The sequence below is a fragment of the Hesperophylax consimilis genome, chromosome 30 (genome assembly GCF_061612785.1).
Source record: "Hesperophylax consimilis isolate HC1 chromosome 30, BYU_Hcon_1.0, whole genome shotgun sequence".
Classification (NCBI taxonomy): Eukaryota; Metazoa; Arthropoda; class Insecta; order Trichoptera; family Limnephilidae; genus Hesperophylax; species Hesperophylax consimilis.
The window spans coordinates 2,730,429-2,745,501 of NC_142865.1; the positions used below are offsets into that span (position 1 = coordinate 2,730,429).

General features: G+C 35.0%; 1 protein-coding gene across 1 annotated transcript in view; it reads left to right on the top strand.

Annotated features, from left to right (window-relative positions):
- The window catches only part of LOC149409516 (serologically defined colon cancer antigen 8 homolog), a 39,052-nt gene that overhangs the window by 11,880 nt on the left and 12,099 nt on the right, over positions 1-15,073 (top strand). The window contains exons 3-9 of the mRNA XM_089649443.1: positions 4,059-4,302; positions 6,779-6,930; positions 9,922-10,080; positions 11,328-11,468; positions 11,637-11,731; positions 12,266-12,431; positions 13,305-13,466. Coding sequence (XP_089505569.1) covers positions 4,059-4,302; positions 6,779-6,930; positions 9,922-10,080; positions 11,328-11,468; positions 11,637-11,731; positions 12,266-12,431; positions 13,305-13,466 — 1,119 coding nt within the window. The remainder of the gene's footprint in view (positions 1-4,058; positions 4,303-6,778; positions 6,931-9,921; positions 10,081-11,327; positions 11,469-11,636; positions 11,732-12,265; positions 12,432-13,304; positions 13,467-15,073) is intronic.

Consider the following 15,073-nt stretch of genomic DNA (forward strand, 5'->3'; position numbering starts at 1 on the left):
CATATCTCCCTTTCTTAATTCCCTGGATGATGAGCTAACCCTACTACGAGATGTTCGGAACGTGTACTTAATTGGGGACATTAATATTAATCTACTAAATACAGGACAGAAACACCCGCAGTGTGATGACTACCAACTACTTTTGCTGCATCATGGACTGATCAGTGCAGTTAATGTACCAACAAGATTAGGATATAACGAAAACGCTCAAACTGTATCTGCCTCCTGTATTGACCACATCATGGTAAAAACAAATAAACCATACTGTACTGCCGTTCACCAATCCAATATTACTGACCACTTTACACTACTACTCACCATTCAACTTCAAAATACACAAACATATATTAAAAACACACTTGTTAAAAAAAGAATTAATGTTAACAAATTAAAGGATTTACTAAAATCGGAAGATTGGGGAGAATTACTTAAAATTAAAGATTTTCAAGATTGCTGGCACTCATTTACAAACATTGTTCAAACAAATATTCATAAATGTTCAGAATCATTCACAACACAGACTTCACACAAACGTAAAATAAAAAAACCTTGGATTACTCAAGGACTTCTAAAAAGTATAAGAATTAGAGACAAATTACACTTGAAAACTAAAAAAAACCCACTTGATCTTTCATTACTAAATCTTTATAAACATTATAGAAATATGTGTTCCAAACTTCTGAAATATGCCAGAGGTAACTATTATAAAAGTCAGATTCAAGACTGTAATAACGACCCTAAACTTGTCTGGAAAATTATTAGGGAGATGACATATACTAACAACAATACAAACAGTGATATTTCCGAACTGGATACACCAAATCAAAAATTAAATATGAAAGAACATCCAAGGGAAATAGTCCAATTTGTAAATGAATATTTCTCCAATGTCGGTTCTAATTTAGCTAAAAAAATCATTAAACCTCTTCGTACTGCTAATGAGAATAACAACGCACTTACTAATAATATCACCTTTAAATTAAATACAGTTACGGCAGATGACATTAAAATCATTATAGATTCATTGAAACCAACACTCACTTCCGGATCAGATGGCATTTCAATGAGAATAATTAAATCAACTAGAGATGAACTAATCCAACCACTTCTCCACCTTGTGAACAGATGTATCAAGGATGGTATCTTTCCTGCATCGCTTAAATTGGGTTCTGTTATACCAATCTTTAAAGCCGGAAATAAAGCGGATATAAGTAACTATAGACCGATAACAATATTGAATAATCTTTCAAAAATAGTAGAGAAAGTTATTAAGAAACAGCTCACTCAATATCTTGAAAAAAACCGCATACTATCTGAAAATCAATACGGCTTTAGAAAAAATATGGGAACTTCCGATGCCATCGCCTCTATTGTAAAAAGTATAAAACATAGTCTCGATAATGGTAATAAGTGTATCGGAATATTTTTAGATCTATGTAAAGCTTTCGATACAATTGATCATACATATCTTCTAGAAAAACTCAAAAAGATTGGAATCGTAGGTCGTGAACTGAATCTCATTCAAAGCTATATGTCAGAAAGGTCACAACTAGTCAGGATTAAAAATGAATCAAGTCAACCAATACCAATTCAATACGGAGTTCCACAAGGCAGTGTCTTAGGGCCGATTTTATTCCTGATATATATAAATGATCTATGTAATCTAAACTGTCACGGCTCAGTAATTAGTTTCGCAGACGACACAGTTCTTCTCTTCCATGGAAAGTCGTGGGAGACAGTATTCGTAAAAGCTGAAGAAGGGATGAATCAGGTAAAACAATGGCTTGATACAAATTCACTAACATTAAATGATACAAAAACTAAATATATTAAATTCAAAATTTACAACAAACAGACAGATAAAGTCAATTCAAACCTAAACATAAAAATTCATAAAAATTGTTTAACCGCGAACCATGAAATTCCTTGCAACTGCCCAAAATTGATTGAAATTCAAACAATAAAATACCTTGGGATAATTATTGATCAAAACTTAAATTGGAACTCCCAAATAGAAAATGTGAGCAACAAATTAAAAAAACTTACCTATTTCTTCAAAACAATAAGAAACATTTTAGATAAAGAACAATTAATTCAAATCTACTACGCATTAGCCCAATCTCAACTACAATATGGTCTTATCGGATGGGGAAGCTCATGCGATTCCACTATAAAACCAGTCCTCGTAACACAAAAGGCAATTCTAAAAATTATACTTAGGATCCCCATCAGAACTCCTACCGACTATGTTTTTAAAACCCTGAATGTAATGACACCAAAACAATTATACGCAAAAGATATACTAATTTACGCATTCAAAAACCAGGACAACTTTACACAGACAAACTCAGACAGACTCACAAGATCCACATTACAACACATGTTACACCAACCTACAACTAAAACAACTTTTGGACAAAGAAATATGCAGTATTATTCTATAAAATTATTTAATGTCCTCCCTTTTGAAATAAAAAACATTAAAAAAATAACTGACTTCAAAAGAAACATTAAGAAATGGATTATGGATAAGGGAAGGAAGAATATAGATATAATTTTGCAACCCAACAAAGACTAAAGCTTGTATTATGTTTTATTTTTTCTCTAAATATTGTTTTTTAATTTTCTATGTAGTATTTTAGCATATGTACTTATAATATTTCAAACATATAACCATGTACAATGTGACCTTAGAACGGGGTACCCCAGTAAGGACACATTATCTTTTATAAAAAATTGTTAAATAAAAAAAAAAAAAAATAAAAAAAAAAAAAAAAAAAAAGAAAAAGAAATGTTTTGTTTATTGTAAAAATATTTAATGTTACAAAATGAAATATTATCTTGTTTATATTCAAATTTTGTATAAACTAACTCAATAAATAATAAAAATAAATTAAAATAAATTCAAATTGTTGTGTAGTTTTTTTTTTTTTTTTCCGCTGCTCATCGCACTAGGAAATTCCTGTGTCAAGATGAACAGCTTTACAATTATATTTAATCAAATAAGTGAAGTACATAATATGTACATGCATAGATGGATTATATTAAATATGGGGTTTCTATGGTGATTTATGACAAAAGCTACGATATGGGTAATCCAAAATCACCACTCTCAGCTAGTATGGAATTTTTGATCGTTTTCTTGAATAGATTTGACAAACCTATAGTTTTTATATTTTCACCGAGCATATTATAAAGCAACGGAGCTTTATAAGAAAAACTCCTTTGTCCAAAGGATGTTCTGGTATTCACCGGCTGATACATTAAAGAAAAACCCAATCTAGTATCAATGTTTAATTTACAGAGAACCTGTATTATGTACAACTGTCTTACTGACAAAATTTTACATTCACCATATAATAACTGTGACGAATACAAAAAACTATTCCTGTACATTATATTTAAAATTAATTTTTGTACAACATTTTACTGGCTCTAGGGTAGTCTTGTGACGAGAAACCCAACATACAACATTATATGGAAGCATTGATTGAACAAGCGCATAGTATACAGTTTTTAATGTAACTATGTCCAATATATTTTTTAGAGTCTTTAATGTAACTATGTCCAATGTACATTGGACATATCCATGAACATTGACCGGTCGGTGGCCGAGTTGACATCGCGCTTGGGTCCCACTCAGGCGTAGTGTGTTCAATTCCTCGACTGGCTAAGTCCTCCATCACAACACAAGCAACATTTTAGCTTACTGTGGTGGTAGTAGGAGATTTTCAAATATTGTCAGGTTATTCGTAACCCGGGAATATTTGTCTTTCTTTTTAAAGTCTTGAAGATGTAACTATGTCCAATATATTTCTTAGAGTCTTTAATGTAAATATGTCCAATATATTTCTTAGAGTCTCTAATGTAACTATGTCCAATATATTTCTTAAAGTCTTGAAGATGTAACTATGTCCAATATATTTCTTAGAGTCTTTAATGTAACTATGTCCAATATATTTCTTAGAGTCTTGAAGATGTAGGCTAGCTTTCTTATTTTATTTAGCTTATTTTCGCAGCCGGCAGAAGAGGAACTAAAAAATTATTATTATTTCCAGTCCCGCAGCTCCAAAGTGGGAGCACCCTCCATCAAGAATCTGGACGAGTCGGGCGATGAAGGATTCGACCCAGTCCTCAAGTCCAAGTACCCCCTGCACGGGGTGTACTCTGGACTGAGGAGCACCAGCTCTGCCTACAACCCCGTGTACTTGCCCCCCAAGGCTAGCGTCCTGGCCACCAAGAGGTATCCCCTGTACCCCAGGGAGAATTACAGGACCTATGGAAATGAGGGGATTAATGCAGGCAAGTTAATTTGTTTGGTGACCGGATAACTCATCAAAATGACAATACAACACACCTATAAAAAGTGTTATAAAGTTATGAAAAGCGATGAAACAAAAACTAGGTTAAAATGGGTACATACGTGACCCAGGAATGTTTGTCATTCTTTTATGTAAAATAAAAATACATCTACATATCGGTATGGATAAATTGGTTCAGAAACGGACAGTCTGTTTGATAGATTCTGATACACTTAATTTATTTATATAACTTATAACTAATAACAGCTAAGATTTATTTCTAGTGACTTTCAACTAAGACTTATAGCTAGCAACTAAGAGCTGAGAATTATAACTAGTGACTTACATCTAAATCTTATAACTCTGCAGAGATGTGCAAAATGGGTATCCAAAACCATTTGAAATGCAAAATGGAAATGGGTCAAAACTTTTCCATTTGAAAATGCAAAATGGTTTTTAGAAAAGCATTTCAAATGCAAAATGCAAAATACCTATTTTCAAAATGCATTGAAAATGCAAAATGGTTTCTCAGGTTTAAAATAATTATTGAAATTGTAAACAACTTTGTCATTTAATAATGGACATCAATGTAGAACAACTTGTGGAATAACAAATCATACATACTGATATGTACTGTGTAAAAAACAATTGAATTTGAGTGGAATATAATAGAATCTATTATTAACTAAATATTGTCATTTTTAATGTTTTTTTTCCTAGGGCCATCATCATTTATGTAGTAACTCTCTAGTGAGGGGACATCCACCAGTGAACAATAAAGAAATACAGGACAGTGAGACAATCAGACAATATAAAATGTTGTTTTCTAGTGCGCACCCATTATTTGACCATAGATTGTCACAGAAAACTCCAAGCAGGCGCACTAGAAAACCCACAGATAATATAATACAACTTTGAGAAAACCAATATATATTCTATATTATGTAGGTATTATGTAGCCTTAGCCATTATTAGATTTTCGAAGTACGACCTTCTCAAAAACATCATCACTCATCTTTCTTCTATGAAGTCTCATGATTATACCTCCATTTGAAAAGAGACATTCAACTTGTGCTGAACTCGGAAGACAAGTATTGCATTTGATGAACATGTGCTTAACAGTAGGGTAGTCATGAAACATTTCAAAATCGGTTCTTTTGTCTTGAAGGTATTGCAAGGCTTCTAAATCTGGAGTTCCTGCTGTTGCTGCGGAAGAATCAGATAAATCTTCATTATCTTCGAAAAAAATAAGATTCATCTTGTACTATTAGTTCCACTTTGTGGATTTATACCTACATAACATTTTTGGTACTTTCTTTTAATTTCCTTATTTGTAGTAAAAACACTGAACGGACTCTGTCCTTCTGTTCTTTAGGTGTGTAGGTACTTCATTTTAAAAAATGGATGCGACACTGTAGCACGAATTTTAGGTACTCGTAGTAGCGACCATGCTTCCTTTTAAAACCTTTGAACAAGTTGAGTAAGTGGCCGAAACATTTCCATTCTCAATGCTGCCAATGATGGTAACATCTTTGTAGCAAATACTTCATATTTGTGGTAATGTATTGATATCTCTCAAAAAAAAAATATATTTGTTTAAAATGCAGTTCGTACATATATTTATATAATGAAATAAGATAAGCAATGCCATTCAAATTATCCATCCAAATCCATCTTCACTTGTATATTCTTAAACTACTGAATATACTAACATAGCATTCTACAATTCTAGCATAATATATTGGTTTTCTTTAGGAAGCGTGCATAGGTAGATAGTTCGACATGAGATATAATAATAATAATTACAGTACTTACATGATTTTAAATTCAAAAACACCACGATCACAGATTATGAAACCATTGAAAACGCAAAAAAAATTGCGCGGGACTAATGTTAAAAAAAATAAAAAATACTATCTAAAATTTAATATTACAGCGTCATGGCCCCGTGTTCACTATTTGAATCTGTATTTTTTAATGGCATCACTTAATTGCCAGTGCTCCTACCAGGTAGCAACTTGCCAGACGTAAATTATCTCGCATAGCGAGGTTGAGGACCGACTGATATACTGGGCCTATGATGAAAAGATGAATGGAGATAACACGAAGAATGTTGCAAAAAAGCATTTAAAATGGAAAATGCATTGAGAAAAGCATTTAAAATGCAAAATGCAAAATGGTTTTTAGAAAAGCATTTAAAATGCAAAATGGAAAATACCCATTTTGCATTTCCATTTGAAATGGATTTATTTGAAATAAAGCACATCTCTGTAACTCTGCTAGTTACTTACAACTAATACTCATCGCTAGCAACTAAGTTCTGAGACTTATACCTAGTGACTTACATCTAAAAGTTATAACTCTGCTAGTTACTTACAACTAAGACTTATAACTAGTGTCTTAATAATAATACATAATTTATTTGACGATATTTACGATCAAGTGGGTTTGATTTAACGGTTTATTTGTCTTCGCAGAAGTGAACCTTCCAAGTCAGAGCATTCCTCTGGGCGACGCATCGCAGTTGGGCAAGCCTGGTGGCCACTCCGGTGATCCGGAGCTGATGGGCTTCATCCAGAAGCAGGAGGAGTACATAGAGCAGCTGGAGAGGGAAAGCTCTTACTGTCGGGTGAGTTCAGCTAATCATCTATGCCAAGGGCTCCCAAACTTTTTGAGGTTGCAACCTATTTTTTATCTGAATTTTTATGGTCATCAACTTTTAATAAGAATCTTTTTAGAATTTTTGCTTTACCACACCTTAAATGGCCTGAACATAAGTAGCTATTTTGGTAATACCACTTATACTATAAACATAGACACATTATCTTGTCAGATAATGTGTCTATGTTTACTTGCATAATGTCAGTCATTACGCAACTAATATTTTATATTGATGTGGCAGAAGTCGTGAACCCCATTAAAACCTTGTTCTTGTCTTGACTTGACATTATCTTTATTGTTTTGTGCCCTATTTATGTCATTATAATTTGGATAAAAAGTAATAAAGAGCCTTTATTGGTGCCCTCACCCAAATTCGTTTTTCTTTCTTTTAAATTCTTTTTTTAAAAGAAAGACAAACATTCCCGGGTTACGAATAACCTGACAATATTTGAAAATCTCCTACTACCACCACAGTAAGGTGAAAATGTTGCTTGTGTTGTGATGGAGGACTTAGCCAGCCGAGGAATTGAACACACTACGCCCGAGTGAGACCCAAGCGCGATGTCAACTCGGCCACCGACCGGACGATTATTACTACTAAGCTAATTATTAATAAGTATAGGTATATTCATATGTATTTAAATTAACTTTTAAAATGACTGCCTCAACACATGCCAGCCGCTAGCCTAGTGAGGCAAGTTATGAGAAACCTCATCTTTTTCTATTTGTCAATATGTATTCTTAGTTATTGTTGCAATTTTCTTAATGTTGTGTTCCCACAAACAGTTCTCCAACTCGTCGGGGAAGGAGATTTTAGAGAATAAATTCTTTTTATTAAATCAAGGATTTATTCCAGAGGTTCCCAAAGTGGTCTATATAGACCCCCAGGGGTCGATATCGGCTTGCTGGGGGTCTATGTCAGCGAGAAAAAAATTTGGGGGTCCACGAGATTCAAATGGGGGTACATACGAGCGGACCCCCATTTACCTTAAGTCAACATTTAGGAGTTTCGTAAATGACACAATACACCTAACACAAATAACACAGTTTACGTAATACTAATAATAGACTGAGAAACTAAAATTGATATTTGTATTTTTATATTTCGTAAAATTGTTTATTGAAGTATATAAATAAAATTATACTTTCTTTTTCTCATCAGTATTAATATATTGAAGCAAAACATTGCACATCGGAAGCCGCGAATTTTCCTAGATTCCCAACTTGGTTTTGAAAAACGTCCAGGGTAATAATGACGTTCAACATTTAAGTGTACTTTACACAGACTTCAAAACTAAGTTTGAGGACATTTTGACTGTGGAAGTGGAATGTTGAAGAATCGGAACATGTGACAAGACGAACTGATCGGAATAAGCGCTAACAAAGAACTTAAGGGGCAGTTCTGTAGGGCTAGCTACAGAAAGAAATTTCCGTTGCTTATCCTGCTCCATTTTCATTTGGTGTAATACCTCACAAATCTGCACAATTTAAAGACAAAGCAATTATACCGCCACCAGGTTGTAGGGCAGGCAAGGGAAGGGAATCTTCTTACGAAAAAGAGAAATGATTATCACATGAGACGTTAATAGTTTTAGGAAAATTCAATATTCCGCAGGCAGGGGGTCTACGGAAAAAAAATATTTGGCAAGTGGTCTACGGGGCAAAAAAGTTTGGGAACCTCTGATTTATTCAATACTTCGCATATTACAAGAGTGACTTCGATGGTCGATCTAACTAGGAGCTGGCTAAATGAGATCTGCAAACACCAAGTTTGTCTGGAAGCATTCTAACTGGCCCTGGCGACTACTGACTACTAGCTGCCATCTTGCGGACTTCCAAGCAAGCTCTTTGCACTGCCCTCTATGAGTGCATCTGTTAAGCTCTTAGCTAACTCACTTTCCACCACTTTAATAATGATATTATTATAGCTGTGATTTTTTAAAATTATCCTGTATTGTAACATTTCTCCTTGTATTGACTTTGTGTAATATGTAATTGGACATAGTCCGTTAGTAAATGAATAAATAAATAAATAAAGATGGTACAATTTATAAAAACATCATATTCTAAAACACAGCTGAGTTATTATGAAATTACAGTCAGTAAGCGCATTGTGCGCCAAACGTCTTTTACTCTCGGCACTTGTGAGTAGGGTTGCCAGACGTCCTTTATTTCAGACCCAAAAATTGATCTTGTCCTCTAATTTAAAATCTTCAATAGAGGACAATACTTTGATACCTAATATTAACCTTGATGCATTGTATGAAGAGTTCTGTATATTAAAGCCTCTCCTGACGAAAATTATAGACGATAAGAAGTGTGAAAATGTTCTTGATATTTGGATTCAGATTCTCAAATCTACGGATGAAAACAAGAATCTGCTAAAAATAATACAATACATATTTTCAATCCCCGTTTCTAATGCCCAAGCCGAAAGGATTTTTTCCTTGTGTACGAATACGTGGACCAAAAACCGAAATAAGTTAAATATTGATAATGTAAAAGCAGAACTACAAATAAAGTCGAACTTCAACATGAAATGCAAACAATTTTATAATTTCATTATAGAAAACGAAGAAGCTCTTAGAGCAGCCAAAAGTAATACCAAGTATTAACTTTATTTATTAATTTAAATTCAAAATGACTAATTAAGGTCGTACTACTTACTTGGCTTCGATTAACATTGTGTATTAACAATGTTTTTTTATTAATAAATGTAAGTACTGATACCATAACAGCATTTTAATAAAAAAATATTGATGTCCTTTATTTTCATCATATGTCCTTTATTTAATCGTATCAAATCCTCTAATTCATAAAACGGGAGCTGGCAACTCTACATGTGAGGTTAAACTAGAATTTACTTGTACTTGGTGTATGTATCACCAGATCCAAATGATTGCCTTAATGTTGTATATTTGAAGAATTATTGAATGAATGATGGTTATTTGCACCACAGGACGAGCTGAACAACCTCCTGGGCAAGGTAAAGGAGGTGATCTCTGAGAACGAGACCCTTCACGAGAAGCAGAAGAACCACCTCATCTCCAGTGTCATGGACCAGCGCTCCGCCAGCGATAGTGAAGAAGAAGATGGGGAGGGAGACAGCGATCACAAGGTGACACCAACCTCACTCCACCTACTAGCTTATCTCACAACCAACCACCTAATTCCCGAAAAATTTGTATTTCTGGCTTCAGAGAGGCAGATACTCTCAGTATCGCTCTGGTAAAAGACCATCATTCAGAATCTAAACATTGCTTGAAATTATTTTAGGCATGCTTGTCAGTCCTGAATAGCCAGGTACTACACAACCTTCCTTTTTCTCATCTACTCCCCTTCTCCAATCACTGCAACCTCAAAGCATAACTCATTTGAGAATAACATAGTCCCAATTATTCCGGACAGTTGTGAGCAATGTAGTATTCACATAAACAAAAAAATAATACTTAATGTTCTCCATCCGAAAGTCAATTTCAAACTCTTCAATAGTCTTGATCTTAAGCTTCTTAACACTTCAAAAGGACCAGTACTCCCAGTGCATAATATTGAAAATCTCTCAAAAGCATTCAAACTTCAAACCCTTAAAAGGTCCAATGGTCTGCTGAATATCGACAGCCCCTACTAAGGACGGGTTGTTTCGGAGAATTTGAACAATTCATCAAATTTCAACGTTCATTTTCAAGTTCTGTGAAAGAGTTTTTCAAGTTCTGTTTTTATTTCAGTTCTGTCAAGCAACTAGCCTATAATGATATAAAAACAGAACTTGAATAGGACTTTCACAGAACCCGAAAATGAACGTTGAAATTTGATGAATTGTTCAAATTCTCCGAAACAACCTGTCCTAAGACTTCATGTTCAAAAGTTTAGATGTTCATCTAATTTGCACATGGCAAGAAAGGTCTTTAAAAGAAATATCCATTAGTGCAAAGACCTTTCTCTGCATCCAAGAACTTCAAAAGCCAACAATTAACTAACCCCGACCACCAAAAGATGCTCAATGCATCTAAAGAAGTCTAAATATGTATGTAGCTCTCATTTGAGATGATTTTTGGTTGATCTCCAAAGAGAACAATATGGATGATTTGTTTCATAAAATTTGATCAATTCATCAAATTTCAACGTTCATTTTCGGGTTCTGTGAATATCCTATTCAAGTTCTGTTATTATATCATTATAAGCCAGTTACTTGACAGAACTGAAATAAAAACAGAACTTAAAAAACACTTGAAAGTTAACTTTAAATTTGAAGAATTGTTCAAATTCTCTGAAACAACCCGTCCTTAGAAGTTTCAGGAGCTCCACAGGGATCAATTTTAGTACCACTTGTAAATTCTGTTAGAGTATTGTTCTTCTTTATTCCAGTATTCTTCCATCAAATCCAAGAAGAGCACCATCAAGCCCCACTCTAAAAGACTGGAAGGTCCCAACATAGTGTTTGAGTCCAAAATATCCGAGCTGGAGGCACAACTCACTCAAGCCAACATCGACCTCAAGAAAATGCAGGTAAATGAAGATTGATACAGGTTTCGTATTGTTGGAAGAAGTTAGCAAATGAAATCACCAATGCACAGTCCTTAGTGTGTTGTTTTGGTCATCTGGGCAACCTATAACCAGGTTGTGCTCCAATTAATTCAATTGAACAATCACTTTCAATTGCCAATTATTTTTTAGGAAGAAAATGGTGATATCCGTCGAAAAATCTCAGAGGGAATGATTGATTCTCCTTCTATGGATGGCTTCAAGAGACAGATTGAAAACTTGCAAAGGTAATTAACATTTGAAATATGTAAATATCTCACAAATTGTTAAGTGAACTAACTAATCGCACCGTTTCACCACTGGGGTTGATAGAGAGGATAGACTGCCGCACAACTACTCTGTTTCGGCACATAGTCCTTGCTTCATTCACATTATGTACTCTTCTGTTATTCTGACTCTTGACATGACCCCACTCAAGTAATTGATTCACTTGATTGTAGCATGTCTTCCTCAGGCATCCCCGATTTCTTTTACCATTAACTTCCACGTCATATATACTCCTCGCACTCGTTTCTTCGTTCAACAGCTCTACATGCCCAAATCATCTAAGGATCCCTTTCTTAATCTTACTTATTATCGTACATCGGCCTTGTATTCTCTACGAATCTCCTCATTTTTCACACAGTCATACATGGTTTTACTACATAGGCCTCAGGGATCTCATTTCGTCTAATTTAATCTTTCCTCTGCCAGTTCCATGCCTCACTGCCATACAGGATCTATCTACCGATATCTCTTTAATCATATATTCTTCCTTTTAGAGATAAGTCCTCGTTGGAAGCTCAGGTCAACCGACTAAAGTCCTCACTGGATGACTTCAAAGATACTGACTCGGACCTGGTCTCCAAGGCCAAGAGGTCAGCGGACATGGTGTTTCAGGCCAATCATGATAAGGTCCAGCTAGAGATGGAGATACGGAGACTCAAGGTTTGTTCACTGACATTCAATAAGAATATTCAAATAAATTTATGGAGTTCCACAGGGACCAGTTTTAGTACCACTTGTCAATTTGTACTTTTTTTATCATTAAAGGCAATTTCTGGAGTTCCACAAGGATCAGCTTTAGAATCGCTAGTAAATTATTTTTCAATAATATGTTTTTTTTTATTTAGTTATAAAAAATTACATTTTTATATCTAGTATAAACCATTATAAAATTATTTTTTGTATAGCAATTAGGCATTACCCACGAAAAACTGCAAGACTTTTAGCTTCTTTAACACCTCATTCCTTTTCTTCTTCTTATGAATGTGAAAGAATGCGGAGTTCAATAAAAATATTAGACAAACTTTCAAAAGTTCCACAGGGATCAGATTGAGTACCACTTATAAATGGTATTTATGTAGTATTTTTTTCTGAAATCCAATAAAGTCAGTAGCAATATTAGCAATCTACTTATAAACAACAAAATATTCTGAACTAAGAGTTTTATCGAAGAATTTGTTTCATTTTAGAAGGAATTTCAGGAGTTCCATAGGGTTCTATCTTAGTACCACTCTTAATCATTATGACTGTTAATGTTTTATTTCCTTAAAATTCCTAGCCACGTTGCTAATAATTATGCTTTCTGAAGTTATTTTGGCTAACTTATAGAGTATGAGACCATTGTAAGATTCTGTAGGTCCCAAGGACTGCGATGAGTTGAACACATAAATAGATTGCCATAGAGTTCCCCAGTGAAAGCTACCCTGAGGCAGAGAGAGGAAGAGGTGGTTAGACTGCGTGGAAGATGATTGGAGCAGTATATGGGATGTACATAGTGATGATGAAATTATTTTAACCTGATGGTGTTATCAACAGGAGGAACTGGAGAGGCAGCAGAACAGAGTGAGAGAGCTGCTGTCAGAACAGGCCAGAAGAGTGATGGAGGAACGAAGCGCGGTGGAGAGGAGGTACTGCAGCCAGGTGGAACAGCTGACCAGCGATCTGACAACCCACTGGGACTCTGCCACCAAACTGCAGGTAAGGGAGGGTGTACGAGACAATATACTGTCCGTACAATAACTGTAGATACGAAGGTAGCTGGGTACACTTGTCAGCGTTTTCAGTCTTGGTAGATGTTGCACAGGTTTGTGGTGGGGTTTAAAGCCACGCTCAGAGAGGAATTTATTTCCAGATCTGAGCTGACGAAAAGAATTTATTACTGGCAAAAACTGAATTTAATACTGAATCTTACAGTGAATACCTCACAAGAGTCCCAACTGCTCCCGTCTGGAGCCAGTGAGACTATGGCATCCCCAATTGGGGGATGTTGTGAGGCTGAAGGTAAGTGGGGAAGGGAAAGAGGAAGGTGGGGAAGTACCTGGCTATTCAGATCTAGTCACTAAACACGGCTAAAGCCATTTGGAGCAACGTTTCAATTCTGAATGGTGGTCTTACACCAGGGCGATACTGGTAGTATCTTCCACTCTGGAACGTGCCGCAAATATACTATATATTATTTTTTAATTAATAAAATTTATTTGCGCACGCCGGGTTCGAACCCGCGACTTTCGGAATGGCAGTCCAATGCGTTACCACTGGACTATGCCGGCCGTCGACTGAATAAAAACACTTGAAAATATTTCTTGATACTTGGAGATGGTTTTTCAGGAGAGAGGATTCCCTTTCAGAGGTAGTTGTTGAACTGACTTTGTATGGAATTCAATTCTCTATTTATAGAACGTTTTCAAATCGAACCCTCTCGGAGGCGTTCTATCCTCTTTCGTGAGGAGTAAAATGGTTAGGTATTTTTCCTCTCTGCAATTATCTTGTTTAGAGGAAAGTTATATTTTAATATGATACCTTTAACCAAGTCAGTTCAATCTACCAAAACTATCTCCCCCAGTCTCGTTTATTTATTTTTTAATAAATTATACAAATTTTCATATTGGGTTTGAAGTTAAATATCTTTGGTTTGAACATTTCCCAAAGAGTAACAAACATATTTAGGTATAATTTTTTATGTCATTATATTAGTATATAATCATTTCTTGATGTTGATATTTATTCCGTGGTTGAATCTTCTATCATTTTCCTGTAAATTGAGTTTGATGTTATCACAAATAGTCGCATTGAATTTCGTTATCATTGTTTGATAAGAATCTCAATGGGATATGCTGTGCTGTGATTGGTCGAAAGTTCGGCGGCCATCATGGAATTCCATCCTGGTAGTATGGAGGGGGGTCCACGTAAATACTGGGTCGCTTCCTTAGCGGGGGTCATTTCGTTGGTTGGTGGCTCCGAGTGAGGTGGTGGATGGTTATTTTTAGATGTGTTTCAGGTTCTGTTATTATATTGCTATGTAATTATCTTGATTAATCACATATAGTACATCATAGATGATCATCAGATCATCTATAAGTGTTGTTAGACAAACAAATATGAATACCTAGCTGTACCCTGCCACGTTACTTTGGTACACGGTTTGGCTCAGACTGTCTGTGCAGATAGAGAAGCGATAGTGCATTTTGCTTTTAAGTCCAACAGATGGTGCTGTTTTATAACAAAGCATGTCTTTACCTGTCACAGGTGACATCTATATGATATAGGTATATAAAAACACATGCGTATTCGTATGTGTTGTGTCA